Source organism: Lemur catta, chromosome 1, assembly GCF_020740605.2.
Source record: "Lemur catta isolate mLemCat1 chromosome 1, mLemCat1.pri, whole genome shotgun sequence".
In the NCBI taxonomy this organism is placed as follows: domain Eukaryota; kingdom Metazoa; phylum Chordata; class Mammalia; order Primates; family Lemuridae; genus Lemur; species Lemur catta.
Genome location: NC_059128.1, coordinates 94,437,870 through 94,462,140, shown reverse-complemented (window position 1 = coordinate 94,462,140; position 24,271 = coordinate 94,437,870). Strand labels below are relative to the sequence as shown.

The window sequence follows — 24,271 nt, the reverse complement described above, 5'->3', positions numbered from 1 at the left end:
TAGACGTATCAACAGATAACAATTTGTCATCTTTGGCTTTCTCTCAGTCTACATATATATGAATTTTCTGTTTTGCTGAGTCATTTGAGGAATAGTTGCAGACATAATGCCATTTCTCCTTGAAATACCTCAACATGAATGCCCCAAGAATAAGGACATGTTCCTCCATAACCATAATTTTCTCCCACTCAGAAAATGTAGCACTGATATGATTATCTAATAAAATGTTCATATTCAAATTTCCATAATTGTCCAGTAATGTTCCTTTTAACTATTTTTGTCCCAATCCAGGATCCAATCACTCATCACGCATTGCACTGAGTTGTTGTGTCACTTCAGTCTCCTTTAATTTAAAACAGCCATGCTTTTCTTTCATGACACTGATATTTTTGAAGGGTATAGGTCAGGTGTTTTGCCGAATGTCCCTCGTTTTGGATTTGTCTGTTTGCTTCCCCGTGATTAGATTCAGATTCCACATTTTTGGCAGGAATCCCACATAGATGATGTTATATCTTTCTCAGTGCAGCACATCAGCGGGTGTATGATGTCAGTTTGTCCCATTGTTATTGATGCTAAGTTTGGTCATTTTCTTCAGGAGGTATCTGCTGGATTAGTCCGTCGTAAAAATATTGTTTTCGTTTCGTCATTAATGAATGATTTCTAGGGTGATAGAGACCACATGAGTATCCTGTTCTCCAAGAATCTTTCACTCCATGGTTTTAATATTCAGTGATGCTTCTTGCCTGAATCACTTATTACTATGTGATAGTGAAGTGGTGATTTTGCTAATTCCATCATTTCTTCTGCACTTACTGGTTAACATTTTTCTTTAAAACATCATTTTCCTTTCTTTTTCTTTTTTTTCTTTTACTTATTTTATTCTATGACTAACCATCACCCAGTATCCTTTCTTTTTCTTTCCCTTTAAAATTTTTATTTTTAAATTGATTGGAGCACATAGATTTTGAAAATTTATTTGATATAGTATAATCTATTTCTGTCATTTTTTTTTTTTTGAGTCTCACTCTATCGCTCTGGGTAGCGTGCAGTGGCGTCATCATAGCTCACTGCAACCTCAAACCCCTGGGCTCAAGCCATCTTTCAGCTTCAGCCTTCTTGAGTAGCTGGAACTACAGGCACGCACCACCATGCCCAGCTAATTTTTTCTATTTTTGTAGAGATGGGATCTTGCTTTTTGCTCAGGCTGGTCTCAAACTCCTGAACTCAAGCAATCCTCCTATCTCAGCCTCCCAGAGTACTAGGGTTATGGATGTGAGCCACCGCCCCTGGCCTATTCCTGTCATTATTTATTTTGATATTCAAATAATTCCAAATCTGGCCAGAGGAAGACCCTTCAAGCGGGCTCCTTGTCCTCTTGACATGCTACTATCCATTTTTGAGCATTTTCTTACTTTCTGGCACAAGATGCTCTAGGTTACCTTGTACTCTCCTTGCTCCAGCCCTGGTATCAGCCTTAGGAATCTTCCATTATAATTTAAAATAACATAGACTAGAGCAGATTCTCTTCCTTCTACTGCTTTTTCCTTTTTCACTTCCCAAATGTGTTCACTATGTATTTTTTCATTGTTAAGATTTATAACATGACATTTTGACCTATACCTATAAACTAGTCAATCCTTTGTTCATAGGTTGATTCTAAAAATTTAACATCAATATATGACATTTATTTTATGATTATATACACAGAATATTATTCCCTCTAGAAACAAATATGCATTGGGTCTCAAATTTTAAAGTAGATATGAATCTCTTAGTGTTGAAGATTCATATTTCTCACTCCCACCCCCAGAAGTTCTGAATCAGTAACTTTAAAGGGTCTAATGACTCTAAGATGTTCTAAAGAGGTGTTATTGGGTATATACAGAAAGAAATGTAATTCCATGTTATTAAAATTTGGCAGCTTGATTAAGTATCTTCCAACTGTCAGCCCCTAGCTGGTTTCTAGCTGTATTTTCTTCTGAGTTCTCCTCAGCCCAAACTGTTTCTTATATTCTATATCATCCTCTTTCTTGGATTCTTTAAACATTTTTTATTATGCTTTCAAGAGTAATTTTTTATATCAGATGTGTATGGTGAAATTTTTAAGCCATTTTTCAAAAATGGCTTCATTTTGCTCTCACACTCTACTTAGTAGACAATTTGGCTTGACTGATGAGAAGTCTGTTATTGGTTTAATTTGTATTCTTGAGGCATGACACTTTTTCCTTCAATTCTTTTATGATTTTTTCTATATTCTTGGAGTTCTGAAATTTCATTATGTGTGCCTTGATATAGGTATTTTTTCATTAATCCTACTTGGTAGTTGGTGGGATCCTGTAATCTAAGGATTTTTTCTAAATGTCAAAATATTAAGGGGATAATAATCTGAAGATTTTTATCTTTTTTTAGACAAAGACAATTTTGTTTTGGAGTATCTTTTACTATTTCTTCCTTTTAATATTCTCTCTTCTGTACTAATACCCACTTTAGGCAAATATTAGATTTTCTAGATCTGTTCTGTATGCCTTTAAAATTTTCTCCATATTTCTAATCTCTGTGTCTTTTTGTTATATTCTGAGAGACTTCTTTATTTTCCAGTTTACAAACTGTGTAAATGGGTTGTGCATGTTAGACTAGCTTTCTTGTGGGGACTGGATAGGGAGCATATAGGTTGGGGACAAACTACCAAAAAAGTAGAGCTTTACTCTGCACAAGGCACATCATGTTGTATTTCACTCCTAGATTGGAGCTGTCTTTCCTTTTGCCTATCTCTGTCCCTCATGGAGGCCAGAGTTCCCTCTGCTCTGCTTCTCCCCAAGGCTCCTACCACCTTTATAAGGAGACCTTCCTAGGCAAGTTGTTCTCTCCTGCACAGAGTTCTTCTCACTCAGTCTTTTACCCAAATCCAAAGCTATATCCTCTGGCCACTGTTAGGTAGAAAATTAGGGGGAGGAGACTATTGGCTCTGCTATGCCTAATGTGGCACTCAGGCATTATCCTGATGGTCACCACCCCAACCCTGGTAGAATTCTGCTTTCCCTAACAGTTAATGCAGAGTTTGGAGCTTTAAGTTTTGGCATAATTAGGGCTCTGAAGTCAGACTGCCTGGGTCTAAATCCTGTCTCTGCTACGTGTTTACTATGTGAGTCTCATTAGATTTCATCTATAAAATGGGCATTATGATAAATCAGTGATTGAGATACAGTAAGTACTCAATTATTATTGGTGACTATGAAGACTATTAACTCTGATATCTTGACTGTGATTTTTTTTTTTTAAATCAAGATCTTGCTGTGTTACCCAGGCTGGAGTGCAGTGGCCCAATCATAGCTCGCTATAACCTCAAATTCCTGGGCTCAAGTGATCCTCCTGCCTCAGCCTCCTGAGTAGCTACGTATCAGTTTGGCCGACGTATCAGTTTCACTTTTTTCCTGGAGACATTGCTTCTGGAGCCTGCTGCTCCCTTGCTGCAATCTGGTCTGGTTGCTCTCTAAGCCTGCTGCATGCTGTCATCCTTGGGTGTCCCTTCTCTGTGATCTTGGGAATCCTCTCTTGCTCCTGTGTTGGAAGCTCTGTGGTGAAGTGGAAAGAAGATGTTTAATTCCCGGCCCTTCAGCGTTGAGCATGTTCCTGTCTCTCCCAGGATTAGTCAGTTTCTTGCCAACTCAGCACAAACGGATTTACTAGAGGGCTAGAGGGTCTCAGAATCAGTGGCAGGGTGGAGCAGCAGGAATCAGAGACTGGAACAATAATCTGTCTAGAAGGCCTCAACTGTTTCATACCGCCAGTGTGAACATCTTGGCATTACTTACTTACTTAGGATTCGAAGTGCTGGGCAGAACTATCTGATTGGGCAAGCCTACATCTCATGGCTTCAGGGAAGGAGGATTTTCTCCCTTCAACTTTGGTGATGGGAGATGGTGCGTTATATCCACTTAATACAGCCACTATAGTTGTTTCCTCCTAACTAGGAAGGGGGGATTGAAAATTGGACAGCCAAAATAAATGCAAACATCCTCTACATTCTTTGACTCTCAGTTTCCCCACCTATATAATAAAGATGATAATAATAGTGGTCTTAAAAAAGTATTCAACTTGGAGGTGAAATGAGATAATTAGAAAACAGTGCCTGGCTCATGATAAATTCTCTACAAATGTTGATTTGATCTGGGTGGAAGGAGGAAAATATTTTACTGGGTGGAGTAATGGGAGCCAAGGCTGAGAGACCAGAAAATCTCTTAAAAGGAAAGGCTGAGGGAGCCTGGGGTCCCTTAGCCCAGAGAGCAGATCTGGGGCAACTGCAGCAGGGCCCAGTCCTGTTTGGGGCAGAGGCCACTGTAGATGGCTGGACTTGGCCTCCTGTGCCTTTGTTTTCCCAGATGCAGCTGTTCATAACTGGGTCAGAACCTGGGCTCAGCCGCGGTGGAGTCACCATGCAGACCACAGAGGGCAGAGCAAGAGCCCCGAGTGGGAGGGCCAGCCAACACAGAGGTCAGGGATCAGCCAGGGGTGTGGAAGGAGTGACCAGATCCGGCCTTCCAGTTTCTCTTCAGGAGAAGGTGGGGAGGAAATGCCGTCCTGCCTATCCTTCCTGCATGGGTCCACCAAAGGTCTCTGATGAGTCCAACCACATCACTCCTGGGGAAAGGTGACAGGAGTCACTCGAAGGACCCGTTTGCAGACATAGCAAGGTGAAATCATCTCTCAGCTCAGCAGACAATGACTGTGAGATCTGGGAAGTGTTCCTCTCCTCTGAGGAGCCTCCTTGTCCCCACCACCTTCCTAGGCACTCAGGGCCCATTCCTCCCACCCCTGGGCTCCTTCTGGGCTCTGCCCAGCCAGTGGCTGGGCTCCAGAATATGAGATTCCAGGCATTTGTTCCCAGGATAGCTCCTATGCTTGACTCTTAGTGCCTGAAGAACACTCTGAGTGTCTCTCAGGGCCCAGCCCAGGGTCCGGCTCAGGATGGGCACCAGGAAAATTTTGAAGAATGAATGAAGCTGGAATTGAGCTAAGTCTTGGATAGATGAAGGATAAAAGAAGGAAGTATTGCAGATACAGGTAGAAACAACATAGTTGGAGAGAGATGGCACAAGTGACAACTGTCTTGAGGACGGCAGCATCTGCTTTGGGAGGGAAACTGACATTTATTCCAGCGCTTTGTCAAACCTCTGGCACAGTGTGTGCGGGTCTGGTCCTCACATCAGCCCTGAGAGAAAAGATGTATTTATTCCCATTTTATAGATGAGGCAATGGAGGCTCAGAGAGGAGAATTGACTTGCCCAGAACATGGCTGAGCAGGAATACAAATAGGCTTGTCTGATTCCTGAGCCTAAAGAAGTAGGTGGATGGGATTTGTAGCCCTGAAAGTGGGCATAGTTTGGGGGCCCTGGCCAAGCACCATGTCACTAGCCTCTGTCCCAAATAGAAAGCAATGGCATGTGCCTGGGTCATGATCCTAAAATGTGGCCCTATATTGACTCAGGTGGGAGTCAGGACAGTAAATGACACATGGTTTCATACCCCGGCCCCTTTCTCCCACCTCGTGTGCCTCGATTCCCTCATCCTACCTCATATTCTTCTGGTCCTCCTGGTAAACACTACTTTTCTTTCAAGCTTGACTCAAGCCTTCTCTTCCTTTTAAGGTCCCTCTTAGAGTAGACCTGACCCTTCCTGGTGCTGGGTCTCTATTTCCCACTGCCCCAGCACCTAGCCCCAGGAGGTGCTGTTGAATGACTGTGCACACATGTCCAGGAAATCCCCATCCTCCAAGCCTCCAGGGACAGGCAAAGCCTCCCACCCCTCAGCTCTTTCCTCTCTTCTCTCCTCCCTTTCCCCAACCCATCCCTGTAGGGGTCAAGGCCTTGCTGAGTCCAACAAGGCTAGAGGCTGCAGGAGTGGAAGCAGGAAAGGCTGCCAGGCTTGGTCCACATCCAGGACTCTGCCTGGTTGGGTGTGAGAGAGCAAAGGACACAGAACAGGGTGAGCAGGGCTGGGAAGGGTTGAGAAGCCAGGCCACAGGCCACTTTGGGAGGAGGGGGCTTCCTGCCTGCCTTTCACCCAGTAGGCAAGCCAGCTGGGGAGGAATCACCTGTGCCCTCTCCTGGCCTGATGTAACAGCCTGAGGAAAGAGTCAGCACTGGACCCATTGTCAAGGCACCAAAGTGTGTTTTAAGATATCACCACAATCACTGTCCTTTTCTGCCTGCCATGGTTACATCTTTACCTGTGGGCTTGCATTCTCATCTTATGGAAGCTTCAAGCTCCTGTGACTCTCCCATCTCATAGTCCCTTGGAGTGTCTTGTACAAAGCAGGTACTCAGATATGTTTGCAGTTGGGTGGGTTGTTGGAGGATCCTTTCATTTTCCCAGATCTCTGTGACATGAACAAAGTGGTTCTCAACCTGTGCATTGGAATCACTTGGGAAGTTTCAACAAATACTGATGCCACCCTCAGAGGTTCTGATGTCATTGATGTAGGGTGCAGTCTGAGCATGGGGAATTTTAAACACCCCCATGCTGACTCTGATGTGCTGCCAGGGCTGAAAACCTCTGCATTAATACTATTTTAGAAATCTTGGAAGTTTCAGTTGAGGGCAGGCAGTTGGGGATAGGGGAACAGAAGGAGCTTGGGCTTTGGAGAAGGGCACACAAGATTCACATCCCAGCTCAACCACTTTTAAGTTGAGTGAGTTTGGGCAAGTCAACATCCTTAAGCCTCAGTTACCTTACCTGCAAAAGGAAATAATAACATTCACCTTGAAGTAAAGCACTTGAAATAAAGCACTGGAATGGCCATGCTAGAAGAAATATAATACTTGGCAGCTATTAAAATTAATTACACATCCATCCATCCAACATGTGATCACTGAGAATCTACTAAGTGCCAGGTACTTGGGTACCTTAGAGGACAATAGAAAACAAGATAGCTATGGTCCCTTACCTTGTGGCATTTACGGTCTAGTAATTCTGTTTAACACACTTTTATTGAGTTTGTGATATCAGGCACTGTACGGTTTCAAAGATGGACAAGACATTGTATTAATAATTGCCCCTGAGCAAAAGAGAAGCAGACACTAACTATAACTAAAATAGAGGGAGGAGAATGACAAAAGAGGTACCAACCAAGAGTGGTAAGGTTCAGAGGGGAGAGGCATTTAGAGGGCAGATCAGGGCACTTTCCATGAAAGATATGATACTTTAGAGGGCCCCTGAAGGATAGATAGGATTTTGGTGAATGGGACAAGGGGAGTCATGGTCCAATAGCTTAAACAGAATCATGGAGGCAGGAACCGCCAATAATCCAACCTGGTAAAAGAGCTGGATGCGCATGCACAAGAAGGAAGAATATGTGCATACACAGCAGGAAAATGCAGTTTGGAGCCTTACATGCTAGGGGGAGGCATTTAGACTCAATTTGATCAGCTGTGGGAACCATGCATGGAGATGAGTTGCATAATTGTTAGCTGTTAAGACCTGGACCTGCCCTGGCTTCATTCTGAAGTAGGTGTCTTTGTTGCCATTGTCCTTGGGGCCACCTCTTCTCTGCCCACTGCCACCTTGGTCCCATGTTTAGTGCTCAGTGCTTTGTCACTGCTCTCAGGTGAGGGCATGATGAACTCTTTCAACCCCAAGCATAAAATGCATCTCTAGATGGTACACCCCTGGGCAATTGCATTTGGCAGGTATGGTAGAAGAAGCACCAGAATGAGACTCTGGAGGAGGCCTGGTTCTAATCCTAGCTGTTTCTTACCACCTGTGTGACCTTGAGCAAGCCACTTCCCTTCTCCGAGCCTTAGTTTCCTCATCTGAAAAAAATGACCAGGCTGGATGGGTTGATTGACAATGACCTTTCCAGCTGAAACTCACTAACTAATTTGCCAAGTGCCAAATCCAAGAATGTCTGTTTTGACTCATTCAAGGGATGCTGAAAATTAGGTGTTAACTATGAGGCTCAGAGGGAAAGGGATGGAAAGGCTACAATGGGGTTGCTCAGCAGTAGCAGTGAGCCCAGTCTTGGATTCTTCACAGCCCAGGCACTGGACATGTCAATGAAAAAGCCTCCAGGTGACTCAGTCCCTAGCCATTCAAGTCATCCCCAGCCACCTAAGACTCCCTAGTTGAAGTCTCAAATGTTATGGAGCAGAGATAAACCATATGCATTGTGCTCTGTCTGAATTCCTGACCTTCAGAATGCATGAGCATAATGAAATTGTTGTTTGGTGCCACCAAGGCTGGTAGTGGTTTGTTACCAGCAACAGATAACTGGAAATGGGGAGGAGGTGTTTAGGGATGGTTTGGCAGGGGGCTCCCTATGCTGGTGAAACCTCACCAGTGGGTGGGTGTCTTTCCCCTCTCTGCCCCTTAATATCAGAAGCCACCTCTGGTCTTGGATATTACTCTGTGTAGCATGGTGCTCTTAGGAGAGGAGGCTCAGAGACGGCACTATCCTGGGATGTTGTAAAGTTTGTACACAAGGAAGCTCAGGGATCTTTCCCCAGGTTGCCCCAGAGGCTGAGGCACTGCTCAGCTGGGTTGCTGGGTCCATCCGTGTTTGTCCCAGTGCCAAAAGGCTAAAGGGAGGGGGCAGTACTCACACTGGTAGAGGTCCTCTAGGGGCACCCTACACACTCTATCTCATTTCAGCCCCACCATAGCTTCATTAGGAGCTACTGGAAGGAGTGTTTCTCCCACTTCACTGATGAAGAAAGAGCCATGACCAAGAACACACATATAGAATGGCAGAGAAGGCCTTTGAACCAGGTTTAGGACTCTGAATCTCGCACCCTTTTGAGGAGCCCCGTGGATGACTTAGGGATGGAAATTCTGGAAGGGTGGGTCCTCATTTCTTTCTGTTAAGTAGCCTCTGGTCTTGGAACAAGACCACTGAACTTGGCTTAAGTTCTGTTTCCACTTCCTTCTTCCTATCACCTCCTCCACTCTCATTCCTTTTTTCCTCCGGGATTTTCTGGCAGAAAGAAGGAGGAAGAATCCACTCCTAAGTCCTTTGTTAGGGAAGGCTTGGTGGTGATATGGGGGTTTCACTCACCGACCATGCCAGGGATGGGGGAGCAAAGGGGAAACTAGGGCGGGCCGCCCCCAAGCTGGACGGGGGTGGGGAAGGGGAGTGAAGAGCAGTGTCCCTCCTGTCACAGCGCCCATCCTGCTGTGAGACGTGGGTCGTGAGGTTCCCAGAAGGACCTGTGCTGTGTCAGGGAGTGTTCTGGCTGGGAGGGAGGCGGGGAGCGGCCTATTCCCTAGTGGGACTTCCTCTCACGGTGCGGTGGGGGGGGGAGGGTGCCACGGAAATCCCATTTTCTGAGCGATTGTGCCAGACATCACACACGTATCAGCTCATTTAAATCAATTTCCAGATGAGGCTCGGCGAGGTTAGCGGGCTCTCCCAAGGCCGCACAGCGTGAGCGCTAGAGCGGGTAAGGACGCCCAGAGGGTCTTGCCACCCACCGGCTCTCGCGCCCTCTGCCCGGAGTCCCAGGGCCCTGGAGGGTCCCGCCCGGACGAGGCAGGGAGGCCCTCGACCCTCACCGCGGGGCTGTCCCGAGGGGCTCCCAGCAGGGGGCGCCCTGAGCCCCGTCCGGGGCGGCCGCGCGCGCCTCCAGCCGGCGCCTGGGACGGGGCCGGCCGCTCCGCCCCCTCGGCTCCTCGGCGGCTCCGCGGGCGCGCAAGGAGCAGAGCGCAGCCGAGCGCCGCACTCCCTGCCGCGCCCCCGTGCCCAGGGTGCCGCCGCGGCCGCCGCAGCGCAGCCTCCCGCCGTGAGTAGCGCCCGTCTGCGGGCTCGACGGGCGGGACGGGGCGCGCGGCCCGAGAGCAGCAGCGCCGGGGGCTGGGGCTGGCGGGGCAGAGAGCTCCGGGGCGCTCTTTCGTGGATTCCCGGCCCGCCGCCCGGGGGCCTGACGCCGGTATGGCCGGCCGTGGCCTTGGGCACTGTGGCCGGCACCCGAACGTGGGATCTGCCAGCTGCTACTGCAGGGCGCGCGCCGAAGCCTGCCACTTTGACCCGGGAGACGGGGTGGGGGCGGCGGGCAGAGGCCAGGACCCAGGGAGGAGATGGGGACAGACTTCCATCAAGTTAGGCCCCCCTGGAGAGGAAGAGCACGTCCGGTTCCCGGCCAAGTCTTCTCAGCTTAGCCCGCCTCCCACATCTCCTGCTCCCCGCTGGCATCAGGAGGTGATGCGAGATGTGGTGAGCCTCTTTTGTGGCCGAATGAAGCTGTGGTCCCCACTGTCAGGAGCCCTGTCCCGGGACAGAGCTAACGTGGGCGCCAGGGCAGCCTGCAGGTTTGCTGCAGCCTGGGGTGGAAACGCTTGGAAGGACATTGCCAACAGTTGACTCGAACTCTGGGCCGGGCTTTGTGGATGTCTCATGCCACGCATAGGTCTGGTTAACCCTCGCTAGAACTCTGCAAGGTAGAAATTAGCTTGCTTTCTTTACAAAGGAGAAAAGTATTCTTCCTTTACAAAGGCCCAGAGAGCTGAGCTTCTTTGAGGCCATGCAGGTTAGGGGTGCACTGTGGAGGAGAGTGCACCATACCTGGCTGCCTCAGTGGCAGGTGGGAAGGGCCCAGGGGGCTCCTGACACCTTGTGCTCTCGAATCCAATGGACGGCAGCTGGGGCTGCTGCTCTGGTTTCTGACTGTGTTTCCCACCTGCCTCTGTGTGAGGTTTTCCTGGGAAAGTCCTGTTGACTAAGGGATCCTAGCACCTTGGCCTCTTCACAGTTACCTTCAGAGCTTTGTTTTTCCCGAAACCGTTCATCTCCCTTGATGTGTTTTTAGCACCTAAAGTGGCAGCACTGATAATTCAGCAGCTTCCCAGGAGGCTAGGGCAGGGAGGTCGTGGTGTGTGGATGTGGGTGGATGTGCGTGGACATCTGCTGTTCTGGGACAAGTTTCTGGCTGGCAGGAATGAGACCTGAACAGACCCTGACCATGAGGGGCAAACAAGCAGGCTGCCCAACGGAGCTGGACCGTTACCAGAAAGAGTTTTTCTCATGTTAACTCAGGCAAGTGGCTGACCTCTGAGCCCCAGCTTCCTCATCAGAGATGGTGGTGGGTCAAAGCCCTGAATGTACAGAGGGGCTCTGTAATGCCAGAGCCCCCTCCCTTCTGTTGGCAGCCTCCCCAGCGCCTGGGCGTGATGATTCCTAATGGGTGTGTGTGTGATGGGACAGTCATGGTCCTGTTTTGCTTACTTGCACTGGGCGAGGTGACGCGAGGACCTGGGAGAGTTTACTTTGCAGGGTGAGCTGGGGCCAGTGGGGGAGAGGGCTTAGTGAGCACTGAGAGTTCCCTATGGGGGGAATTCCAGCCCTGGACACCTCCTCCTAGGTTGTCCCCCAGGAGGCCACTGACTTCCCCAATCCTGGTGCCAGCTTTACAGGGTTGGGTGGCTATCAGCAGAAATCCTGGGAAGAGCAGCTGAATGGGCCAGCTGTGTGATGTTTAGCAAGTCCCTTCCCCTGTTTGCACCTCAGTTTCCTCCTTTTGCAAAACAAGTGGGTTAGACCAGACAGCAGTGGTTTTCAAACTTCTGTTTTACAGTGAATTCTTACCTAGAATCCCAACATCTAGTATGGATAATGTGGAACTGCTCTGGCTTCCCTTTCTCACCCTGGTGGCTCCTGAAAAAGGGTCTAAAAATCCCTGAATAGGTGATCTGAGAGGTCCCTTTCTGTGGGGTTCTAGGAAATCTGTCTTTATCCCCTAAAAAGTTGCCTAGTGTTAGGGTTGTAGGCAGGAACGTGAATTCCAAGGACTCCATTGTGAGAAATGTGTGTGTTAAGATGGGAACGTCTGGAGCTGATAGCCTGTGGCTCTGGCCAAAAGTTGTAGCTGTGTGCCTCCCATCTGCCATGTGGTTTCAACTTTTCAGGGTCCGAAAGGTACCTTTGTCTCTGGGTCCTTCTCTGAGCCCTAGTGAGTGTCTATAATTCAGTTTCTCCTCTTAGTTTCATGTTCCTAAACTGGTAAAGTGCAAATTCATCTTGGGAGAGGGCTTTAAGCCCTCTAAATTCCCTAAGAGTGCTCTTCATACATACTTAAGGTTAGAGTTTATCACATTCTGGCTCATATCATAATCTATGTCTATGTCTAACCCAGAGGGAGAGAGCATAGATTCCATAGTCACACAGGCCTGGGTTCGAATCCCAGCCCTACCACTTCCTAGCACACCGTCCTTAGCTGAGCACAGCATAATTTTTCTGAGCTTCACACTACTTCCACGGAAAATGAACCTAGACAACGCCTAGGGTTGGTGAGTATGTGGAGCAACTAGAACCCACCAACAGGAGGAGTGTACACTGGGACAACCACTTTGGAAAACTGTTGGGAAGTTTCCATGCACTTATGTAAGAGAAGTGCATGCAGATGTTTTCCAAAATGGTCCATGTTAGATTATCCACTGCAGTACTGCTTTAGTAATAACTCAAAGTTGGAAACAACCAAATGGTCATCAATAGAAGGATAAATAATTTAAGGTACTGTATATCCATATGATAGAATCATTATACAACAATGAGAATTAAACTACTGCTACCTGCAACAACCTGGATGAATCTCACAAGCATAATGTTGAATGAAAGTAGCCAGACACAGAAGACTACAGACTGTGTGATTCCATTTAGGCAAAACTAATCTATGGTGCTATAACAGAAGTCAGAATAGTGGTTACCCCTGGGTTGGGGGTGGGGGCTGGACACAGAAGGCTTCTGGATACTGGCAATGTTGATTTTTTTTTTTTTTTTTTGGTGAGACAGGGTCTCACTCTGTTGCCTGGGCTAGAGTGCAGTGGAATCATCATAGCTCACTACAGTCTCAAACTCCCAGGCTCAAGTGATCCTCCTGTCTCAGCCTCCCAAGTAGCTGGGACTACAGGTGTGCAACTCTACACCTGGATAATTTTTCTATTTTTTTGTAGAGACAGGGTCTCACTATATTGCCCAGGGCAATCTTAGGGAATTTAGAAAGGGGGAAAATTTTCATCTGTTTGGGAGGGAAAGGATCATGGAGCCTCACAGAGATGGTAACATTGAGCCAGGCCTTGTGGGAAGGGGCAGCTTTGCCAGAGGGCTGTGCAGGTGGGCCTCCCATGGAAAGGGCATGGCAAGGGTGAAAGTTTTGGGGAAATGGGAAAGGTCTCCTTTGGCTATAATATAGGATACATAGGGGAGGAAGCTAAGACTGGAAAGGTGAGTTAAGGCCAAACTGGTGGGCCTAGTTTGTCGTTAGGGGGCTCCCCTGCCCCTCCCCCTGGCCACCAGGGTGTGGAGCCCAAGGCAGAGGCTCCACATTTTGCTGAGGGAGATCTTAGCTGTTCCAGGGACCACTCTCAGGGTTTCTGCCAACAGACTTTTTCTGATGTTTCCTGCTTGCATCCAGCTGTGTGAAATCAGTAACCCTACCCCCAGGATCTGACCCAAATAGTTTATTTGGAAGGATGTTTTCAGCAAAAAGAGGCGGTAGACAGCAGTCCCACCGCCCGTTAGGGTAGTCTCAGGAGATTTGCCAGGATAGTGGGAGTGAGGGTGGGTCCAGCTTCTGACTCCAGTCAAGCCAAACTTCTGGGGAGACCCTGAAACCTTTTTCTTGGAAAGGAACCAAATTAGTTGTCTCAATGACTGTGGGAAGCAGAAACACAAAGAGTGGCCTGGTATGAGTCAGTAACAATGATAGTCATCCTTCTTATTTGTACAGCAGTTTATACCCTTGTCACAGTGGGTCCTCACAGGGATGTGTGAAGTAGGTGATATACTGCAGATAGTATCACCCCTGCGGTTACAGATGAGGGGACTGAGGCCCAGAGAGCATGTCAGCCTCTCTGGTTGGGTCACACCTAGGCAAGTCTGGAACTGGGGCTCCTAGAGCCTGCTCTTTCCAGTATTCCATGCCTGCCTGGGCCCTGGCCAAGCACAGAGTGACGACCAAGCCGGGAGGAGGATGCATGATGGACCATCGGTGCCAACAGATAGGTGAAAGAGTAAGACCTGTGAGCCAGGCCAGCTCTGCCTGGGGGTCTTCAGGTCTGTTTGTGCCTTGGCGGAAGGGAGGGAGGCAAGTGGCATGTTGGGAATGGCGCTTTGGTTTGCAGGGGGCAGAGGTGGAGGAAAGGGTGGATTGTATACATCCCCTGAGAGTTAGAACAGCTCCAACCACTTGGCGTTGATGAGACACACCCTTATGTAATTGTGCCTCCACCTAGCCTGGTGAAAACAGTCTTCTGGGGCTCGTGGAGCCTGGGTGTGGTTGGGATGCAATTGGCAGGCAGCAGCAAAGCTCCAGTGCTAGCCAAGGTGAGCTCTGAGAGGCCTTCGCTAATGACTTTTGGAAGACACAGCCACAGGTAGCTGGTTTTATCTTTGTGATTTGCAGACTGTGCCCTGGGCCTTGCTCTTGGGGTGCTGACCAGGGTGGCACGTGACTATCCCGGGAATGGGTGAGCTCCTTGGGGCAGTGGGTCCTGGGGGAGGATTCAAACAGTCTCTTCTGGTGAAGCGGTGAGCACTCCCCATGGCCCAGAGTTGTCCTTTGGCTCTCACTGAGGTGCCCTGGGCAGGCAGTGAGCTCCGTTTGACAGATGGGGACACTAAGGCCCTTCTGACAAGAGATGAGGTCGCAGAGCTAGTCGCAGGCAAAGCTGAAACGAGAGCCTCGGGACTCCTGGTGCCTGTTGGAATTTGTCACGCCACTCCTGCCCATCTTTCTTTGGGGTGATGAGCGAGAGTGCACAGATCAGTTCAGACTTGAAATTGGGTGGCAAACCCCTGAGGGAGCTGAGGTCATGATAATCCCTTACCTTTCTGCAGCATTTTATAGTTTACAAAATAATTTCATGACTCAAAGTTGATTTTTACAATATTAGCCCCATTTTGCAGATGAGGAAGCTAATTAAGTCTCTGGCAGCTTAAATGAATTACCCAAATAAAACTGGGACTTGAGCCTGAGACGTCTGACTTTAAAACTAGTACTTTCTTTCTTTCTTCTTTTGTTTTCTTCCTGCATCAGACGCCTCTTTCCTCAGTAGATCTGAATTTAGTGAGAACAAATAGCTCATGCTGATTATGGATCTTTTTCTCTGAACTTCTTCAGAGGATGAGTGAGGAGGGCTCTTTTGCTGTTTCCTTAACGTATTTGAAGTCATATAAATCAAATAAGAACCACACATCATCAGCCGCAGGTGAGCAAAGGCTTGAGCAGGGCAGTTCTTGAGGAGCCAGGGCTGTGGGTTATTGTTAAAGGATTAGCTCCCTGGCAGCCCACTGTTTTTAGGCCTCAGGTTCTTAGGCTTGTGCTAATTTACGTGGCTGTCCTAACCTCGGGTTTCTTCCCATTTCAGGGTTGTATGGTCCAGGCATCAATGAGGAGCCCAAACATGGAGCCGTTCAAGCAGCTGAAGGTGGAGGACTTTTACGACATAGGAGAAGAGCTGGGGAGGTGAGAGGCTGCGTGAGAGGTGGGGGGTGCCAGAGGGAGCCAAAGTCATGCTGCTGTCAGTGCACTTGTCAGCTGGTGTTGGAAGATGTGGCTTGCCACAGGACTAGTGAGCCTGTGGCATATTCACCTCATGGGTGACTCTGCACGTAGTCATCTCTCTGGAAAAAAAGACTTGTCAGTAGAAGGGGCTAGACTGGTTGAGTTCTCTGATTTCAGAATAATCTGGCTGACAGGGCAAATCTTAATGATTCTTGTTTTATCTATTACGTTTTTCACAAAGTCCCCCCCAGGCTGTGGACAGAAACCTGACCTGTCGGTTTTCTTCTCTGAATCCCACGTGGGATTCTCCATGGTTCCCAGGATTTTGTTTATTAAGCTCCGAGCCTGAATGGCAGGTGAAGTAATCATCCTGGAAATGGATTCACATTGAGTAGCCAGCCACGTGAGCCCAGTCGTGTGGTTTCCTGGGATCTGAGTTACTTGGTGCCCAGGCTGAACTCTGAGTTCTGAAAGTACTATAGTTACTATGTGCAGAGAAATTAAGATTTTTTTGAAGCTCTCTTCTTGCCTTCCATTTCTAACGACTGCTAATACTTAGATGGTGATTACAAAATATCAGTCCTGAAGTTTGATTCTTACAGCAATGGATGAAATAGACACAATTTTTACTCTCGTTTTCCAGATGGGGAAACTGTGGTCTAGATTCTAAGCAAGTTTCCCAAAGTTGCATAGCCAAGGTTCCGACCAGCCCATTTGTACCTGCACAGCTGTCGTGCTCTCTCCTGTGAGCGTGGCACTGGCCCATTCACGTGCTTACCAGAACACCCAGCCTCACCCCTTCACACACCCAGCAGAGCAAAAACACGGGAGTTTATAGTGTCCAACAGGTAAAGCAGGCGTCATTTTCCCTTTATAGAACTCTTGAGTCAGGCTAATTCTCTTACCTTCTTTTATTTTTAAAGACAAAACAGAGTTTCAAGGGCAGAGAAGCCTTATTCCAAGGAGAATGGGAGGCGGCAGGTGCTTCAAGTTCAGGGAGTGTTTGTCCTGGCTGGCTGGGTGGGGAGCAAGTGACTGCAGAGACCCCAGAGGGGGTGACTCTTCCCAATCCTGGGCCTGGTGAAGGGGTAGGAAGAGGACAGAGAGCCAGAGGCTGGGGGTTGGTCCACTGGAGTCTGCCTCTGAATGGGAAGCTGGGATCTCTTTGCCACAGGTTCTTCTCCTGCCCTTAGTGACACCAGTGGGAAAATGCATCCTCAGCAATAGACTATGGCCAGCCCTGCCAGTGGCATTTGATTCGGTGGCCTCACCTTGGCCACATCCTCTGTGCAGGGGTCTGTACTAAGTGCTGTGGGTACAAAGATGCACAAGACACAGACAGTCTCTGCCTTTCTGGAGCTCCAGCCTGGCAGTGGGGCAGCCACATGCATGCTAACAAGGGCAGAGGTGAATGAGTCTAGAGTCTGGGTGGGCAGAGAAACTGAGAGGTCTGGGGGCAGGGGTCTGAAGAAGTAGAAGCAGTTACCTGGGTAATTCATTTAGTATTCCTGCTCAGTCTTGTCTCTCTCCCACTCTGTGTGTTAAGGACATGCACTATCAGAACTGGCAGAGACTTCCTGTTTTCTGGTTCTCCACCTGCAACAGGGTGTGGAGGCCCCATGTACCTCACAGCCTGGGGTGTCTTGGGGTGACTCTTGCTTCTCCATTTCTCCTAAAGTGCTTACTGGGCAAACTGTGGGTAAGAGGCAGCAGAGGCCTGGGGGCTGGGGCCTTTGGAATGGGCAGACATCCTAGGATTTGTGATTGAGAGGCAGATGAGCTGGAAGGCCTTTGAAGTCCTTTCTTGTAGGCCTCTCATTTGACAATTGAGGAATCTGAGGCTCAGGGTAGGGAAGGGTCTTTCTGGGGGCATAGAACAGGCTGGAGCTAGAGCACTCAGCTTCTGCAGGGACAGTCCTATCCTTCTCCCCTCCTCTCCTTTTCTTCACTTAATGTATTACTGAGGACCTACTGTGTGCCAGGCACTGCCCAAGACAGTGGTAAGCAAAACAGATACATTCCTGTCCTCTTGCAGTTTATGCTCTGTTGGTGGAGAAAGGTACTGGACAGGTGAACACAAAAGGATAAATCATGATAAGGTGTGTTATGGGCTGTGGAAGGAGAGGAAAGGATGCTGTGCCGAGAGCATGACAGGAGACGTCGTTCAGACTGGTGGTCAGAGAGGACTGCTGTGAGGGAGGGGCTGTTGGTTTGAGAACTGAGGGGTAAAGGTGCAGGCAAAGGCAATAGCACGGACAGGACCCGAGGTAGGGGGGAGAGAGCTGGGGCCCGAGGAGCTGGCAGGAGGCTGCTGTGGCCTTGCAAAGTGAGCTGGGGGACAGACGGTGCTAGGTGAGACTGGGGACACAGATGTTGGCCAGATCCAGTTGGCAAATTCCCTGCCAACATGGAGTAGTGGAGAGGTATGGCCTTTGGGGTTAGGGTTTGGGTCCCCTTCCTAGCTGTGCAACCTTGAGAAAACTTATTCCACCTCTCTGAGCCCCTCAGTTTTCTTACCTGTAAGATAACAACAGTACCCACTTCATGGTTGTAAGGATGAAACAAGATGCTGAGCTGAAGGTGTCCCTCACAGAGCTGGGCACAGGGTAAGTGTTCAATGAACAAGAGCTTCTGGCCTTTACCAGATGATGGACTGAGGCTTTGACGTAAGTTTGGGGTGTCAGGGCCCCACCTCCCACCTCCAGAGCCCACCGGCAGAAAGGTGTAGGACTCTGAAGGAAGAACAGCAGGGGGGTCATCCTGGTTTCTTGGGGAGCTGTAAGTAAACCTCCTTCCTCTGCTGTATATCAGTGCGCACCCTAGTGTAGATTCAGGGCTGTCTCGTTGATTTGAGCTCTTCATTAAGTCCTTACTATGCAAAAATGAAAATGAATGACAGTCTGTTCCATGTAACAATGGGTGAAGCTCAAAAACATGATGTTGAGCAAAGGAAGTCAGACTCAAGAGTCCATACTGTATAATTCCACTTGTGTGACGCTCAGAACTGGTGAAGTGAATCAATGGTGCTAGAAGTCTGAATGGTTGCTATCCTTGGGGGCCTAGTGACTGGAAGGCAACACAAAGGGGGTTTCTGGGTGCAGGTATTCTGTTTCTTGATCTGGGCATTTGTTTCATGGATGTGTACATGTACGTTTCAAGACATGTATATGTACCTTTTCCTGTTTGTATGTTATTCCTTAACTAAAAGAGTATATTAACAAATAACCTTTAACTCTACTCTTTACCCTGGCCTGGTCCCTTAAGCACATATTTCTGATTCCTTTGGAGGCCTTGCTTGTCCTTATCCTACGAATATGAGAACACCTGTAAGAAAAGCTTTGAATCAGAACAGGGTGCCGTGGCTGGAACATCCTGTGTTTGGCTGGGACCCCACCTGGCCCTGCATATTTCCCCTGATTTCTGGATCCTGGTGCTGAGTACAGGAGCCTGCTTGGGATGCTGGAAGTTGTCTGCCATTTCTGGGAGTGTTTGGAGAAATGCTGGCTCATAGATTTTGGCCCCTCCCAACCTTGGTAGCCACCAGTAGGGCAGAACAGAGGAATAGTAGAGCAGGGCTCCTGAAGAGAAACCCATCCAACCCTCATTCTGTAGATGGTCTAAGGCCAGAGGGCAGAAGTGGCTTGTCCAAGGTCACACAGTGAACAGTGATAAAACCAGGGTGGGGACTGGTAGTCTGACTCCTAGTCTGCGGCTCTGGCCAACACACTATGAGGATCCACAAAATCAATTCTTCCTTTAATTTGAATGCTTCTGGGAGTGGGAGAGGGGAGGGCAGCAGGGCTAGAGTTAGGAGCGTGAGCATTTGGGATCGAGTGATGTTCCTGAAGGGGAGGGCGCTGGTAGATAGGCCCAGTGACGGTTTCATGGACCTCCACATAGACAACTTCTGTACGTGCAGGGATATAAAGTAACTTAATGTAAACAGCGTGTAATGATCAGTGATTCCTTGTTTCCTGTACTTTGATTACTTTCCCTTATTATATTAACATAAAATCATAAAATGTTACTGTTGAATTGGATTTCAACAAGAATTTAATCCAAATCTCTCATTTGATAGATGAGGAAAGTGAGGCCCAGAGAGAGGAGGTGATTTGTCCAGGGTCATAGAGCCAGTGATGCAGGAGGTGGAGCTCAAAGGCAGAACCTTCTTAACTGCACTATGCTGGTTTAAACAAACAGATGAAAACTTATCTGCACCTACATTCAGCCTTTATCCACAGACCCCACTACTCCCAAGGATCTTACCTCACCATTACCCCACATGTCCCTGCATCCCCTTCCTCTCTGCCCTGGGGAGACAGCAGTCATGATTGCTACTGCTTAGAGGAGGCTCATGGATGCAAGGCACCCGTTAGACACCTGGCCCGCAGCCTCCTTGTGTAGGGACAGGAGCCTTGGCCAGGGAAGGAGACACTGCACTCAAGCCTTCCCCAACACAGCCAAGGAATTCCCCGGGGCAGCCAGGTAGGTAGGGATGCCAGCCAGACCGGTGTCTCCCGATGGGGTCATCTGTGGTTTAGATCTTCCACCACACACTCAGCATAGCCAGGGCAGCCTCTTTGGGGAGAGAAACAAAAACCTCCAGGAAATGTGTGGAGCTCAAATTTATCCAGTCCGGGTTCAGTAACCCAGTCCAGCCACTAAGCACTATAGAAACCAAGAAAAATAGGTGTTCATATTTACCTGGCTCAGTCCTTGGGAAGAGAGTTTCTAAAATGAACTCTGAAGCAAAGGGGCTTTTATTATCTCTTTTTAAATTAAAAGAATTTTTCATTATAAAAGTAATGCCTGGCACATGTTATAACGTTAAGAAGAGTATAAAGTGAAAAGTATTCCTCCAGTAATCCCAGTGATTTGGGAGCCCAGGGCTGTTTCCACAGTGGCTTGGGCAACATAGCGAGACCCTGTCTCTACAAAAAAAAATTTTTTTTAAATTAGCCAGGCATGGTAGTACGGGTCTATAGTCCCAGCTACTCAGGAGGCTGAGGTGGGAGTGTGAGCCCAGGAGTTTGAGGTTACAGTGAGCTGTAATTGTGCCACTGCACTCTAGCCTGGGCAGCAGAGCAGGACCCTATCTCTTAAAAAAAAATAAAAGTATTCTTGCTGGTTAAGGGCATGGCTAAAAAAAAAAAAATCAAAAGCAGAACTCCCTCTGCCCTCCACCAAGTCTCATGCCCCATAGGTAGACTTTGATGATAATTTTCTTCCCTTACCTTTCAGAACTTTTCTGTGTAACAAAGCAAGTGTGTATGTGGACCTAGATGGAATCACATGACCATAACAATCTACAACTTGCTTTTTTCACTTAATAAAATCTGTTTAATATCTTTTAACAGCAGTGCATATAGAACAAAGGGTTTTTGTTTTAATAAAAAATTTAAGAAGACAATTTAAGCCAATAAGAGACCCACAGCTTTAACCTAGCAGCTATTTTTATTTCTGAGTCCTACCTTCTAATCTTTCCAGGGGTATTTCTCACACCCACACATCCCTCTCTTTATGTGTCCTGTGGCACCCCGTGAGGAGATTGGCCTATCTCGCGTTTGTTTGTACCGGGCTGTCAGCTATTTGAAGGCAGGTCCACAGCTGTTCTCCTATTTTGAGCATCACTGCAGCAATGAGACAGAGGTCAGAGGTCCCCAAAACTTCTGTGGCTTATCTTTGCTCTCACCATTCCCTCACTCTGGGAAAAATTATACTTTTCCTTCAAGGTCCAGATCAAATGCTGTCTCCCTGATAAAGCCTTCTGTGAGCCACCCCATCCCACCCCACTCCCTCTATCAGAGTTAATCCCCTCTCATTCTGGGCCCCCAGCTGTAATCATACTTCACGTTACACAAAGGGTTTACCTGGTCATCTTCCCTGCCGGCCTAGAGGGTCCTCCAGGCTGGGTTCCTGTGTGTTTTAGCTTTTATTCCTCCATCTCCCCTGCCATGGTGTCCAGCCCAGGCCTTTTACACTTGATAAGTACTTGGCACCCACCGTTAACTGCAGAGCTATCTGGGAGTTAAATCTAAGGCAGAAAACCTCAGCCAAGTCCCCAGTTCCTATAGGCCCTGGAATCGTGAATGTCCAGGATTCCCCAAACACAAAATGGGAAACTAAACACAAAAATTACTTCCATTTATTGGACATATGTTATTGTATTTAATTCTTATAATACCCTGTGTAGTAGTTATTATGCCCATTTTATAGATGAAGAAACTCAGTCTCCAAAATATTAGATGACTGGCTTAAGAAATACTGACCTGCCTTATCAAGGAGAAGCCAAGTGGGAAATTCCACTCTGTGTGACTCAGCAAAGCTCAGAGAAATAAAAGGCAGAAACTCCTCTGGGCAGAGCCCTGTTTACCACCATGGCCTGGGATTTTGGGGTCTCTCTGATCACACACATGCTTGTGTTTCGTGCTGCTGGGAAGGCGAAGACGAGTGGCGGATGTTAAGAACCTGCTGCCCTCCTGTCAGTGTCTGTGCCACGTGCCTCCCATCCTTCTGGAACAATCTGAGCTGGATGATCACATTTCCATTTCACCGATGAGGAAATCCAGGCTCAGAGAAGTTAAATAACATATTCATGGTCACATAGTCTGAAAAAAGCAGTCAGGATTTCATCCTAGTTCTGTCTGTTACAATGCTCATGCTCTGTTATCCTATGCTTGTTTCATAATTCAATCAAAATTGATCCAGGAGATTCTTCAGGGGTTGTCTATTCTAGGAAAGGCTCAGAGTGCTTGGGGGGTGAGTAGAGGTGAGCATGGTTAAGGGACTTGCTGGGGGTCAGAGGGTTTATGGGTAAAGGAGGCTGAAGGGGAGGACCACACCAGGCCACATTCCCTTGGCGTGATTCCATTCTGCATCCTCAATGTGTTTTTGTAACTGTGGGCCTTATAGCTGCAAGACTATGGCCCAGCTCAGGGTTGGAGAGTGGCCAGAAACAGGAGAGGTGGGTGAGGGAAGCCAGCGGTGGCCTCATCAACATTGAGGAGCAAGGAAATGGTATTTCCATAAACTCTGGTCCTGTCAACACCACCACAGACTTCAGAAAGAGGGGTGCATCGGCTGGCCCCGCAGCCCTTCTGGCGTGTGGAACAAATCGAAGGGCAGCCTCCCGAAGGGTGTAGGGAACTGTGAGCTGGTTGGATGCAAAACGAGACAGTACAGTGGCCTCTTGTCACTCGGCACAGACGAGGTTGGTTAGTGGTGAGGAAGCCATCTGGGCCACAGCTGTACCCTACACAAGCTGGTGGTTTCCAAAAGATTAGTCAGTGGGTGTGGATGTATGTGTGAAAAAGCTCATGAGTAAGTGCACATCTGTACTCTAGGTCATTATCACAGTCAACAGTGAATATTCTCAGGTGCCCACCGTGTGGTGGGCACCATGACAGGTAGAGGAGACTTAGTTAGAGCTCAGGCCTTGCTCCAGAAGAGCTTAAGGCTCAGCTGGGGCACAGGGGTACTCTCCCCAAAAGCACATGAAATGAGAAGATGGACAAGCAACATGCTAATGGAGGGACCCCAAAAACATGTGCCGGGAGTTCAAAGGAGGAAGCCATCACCCTGGGTAGGGCAGCTCTAATGCAGAGATAGGCTGGTAACCACCTGGAGGTGAGGGCTCTGCCAGGACTGAGGAGCAGAGGGCTGGGGCTTGGGCAAAAGACCGCGTGGAGAGGGTGAAGGGATGGCTGCCGGGGGACAGACTGCAGAGGGCCCCGGATGACAGAAGCTGTGGATGAGGGAGGGAGGCGCTTTCATCACCGATTGTTAGGAAAACAAAGCACAAAGCCACTCAAACAAAGTGGCTGCATTGCACACCCTTTGGTTAGAAGCTCTGCACACGGTGCAGATCGTTTGCCCTAAGGGGTAGGCCTCATTGAGCTCAGTTTGCATTAGGAAAACTGTAAGAGCTGGAGGGGGTGCTTATGTGGGAGCAATTGATACCATTATGTACCTATGTTTACTGGATATACTTTCATTATTATTTATTGTCAGTGTGTAAATTTCATGTTGTTTTTTTAACTCAACATTGCTTTTTTAATTTATACCTTTCCACATGTCTACAGTTCGTATACTTAAAATTTTTTTGTTTTGAAATAATTTTAATTTAATAAAAAGTTGTAATAACAGAGCATCTATATACTGTTGACCTAGATATGCCAATTTTTGGCATTTTGTCCCCTCTCTTGCTTTTTCTCTTCCTCTTCCCCCTCCTCTTCCTCTCTTTCTCCCCTTCTCTTCCTCCTCCTCTTCCTGCCTGCCTCCCTCCTTTTCTTTCTTTTTTCTTGTCTTTTAGGTTGGGCTATCTATCCATCCTTGTTTCTGAACCATTTGAGAACAGGTTGCAGATGTTATACCTCTTCACCCCTTACTACTTCACTATATATCTCCTAAGAAGACGGACATTCTCTTTCATAACCACAGCACAGTTAGCAAATTCAGGATATTTAATACTGATAGAATATTTTTATTTAAACTATCACTCATGTTCCAATTTTTTCAGTTTTTCCTCCAGTGTTCTTTATAGAAGTTCTTCTCCTTGCAGTTCAAGATCCAGGATTATGTGTTGCATCTTGTCATATCTGTCGCCCAGGCTGGAGTACAGTGGCACAATCACAGCTCACTGTAGCCTGGAAATCTTGAGCTCATGTGGTCCTCCCACCTCAGCCTCCCGAGTAGCTGGGACTACAGGCGCGTAGTCCTGCACAAAAATTACACCTGGGTAATTTTTTTATTTTTGGTAGAGATGGAGTCTGGTTGTGTTGCCC

General features: G+C 48.0%; 1 protein-coding gene across 5 annotated transcripts in view; it reads left to right on the top strand.

The window, feature by feature from the left end:
• Positions 1-9,689: 9,689 nt before the first annotated feature.
• The window catches only part of DAPK2 (death associated protein kinase 2), a 109,179-nt gene continuing 94,597 nt past the window's right edge, over positions 9,690-24,271 (top strand). Inside the window, exons 1-2 of one of the 5 annotated variants that reach the window (XM_045540898.1) lie at positions 9,690-9,773; positions 15,352-15,449. In XM_045540898.1, coding sequence (XP_045396854.1) covers positions 15,358-15,449 — 92 coding nt within the window. In that variant the 5' untranslated portion in view covers positions 9,690-9,773; positions 15,352-15,357. Of the gene's footprint in view, positions 9,774-14,020; positions 14,039-14,292; positions 14,359-15,351; positions 15,450-24,271 lie in introns of those variants that run through there. The other 4 variants (XM_045540894.1, XM_045540896.1, XM_045540895.1 and 1 more) reach the window with 4 other exon arrangements.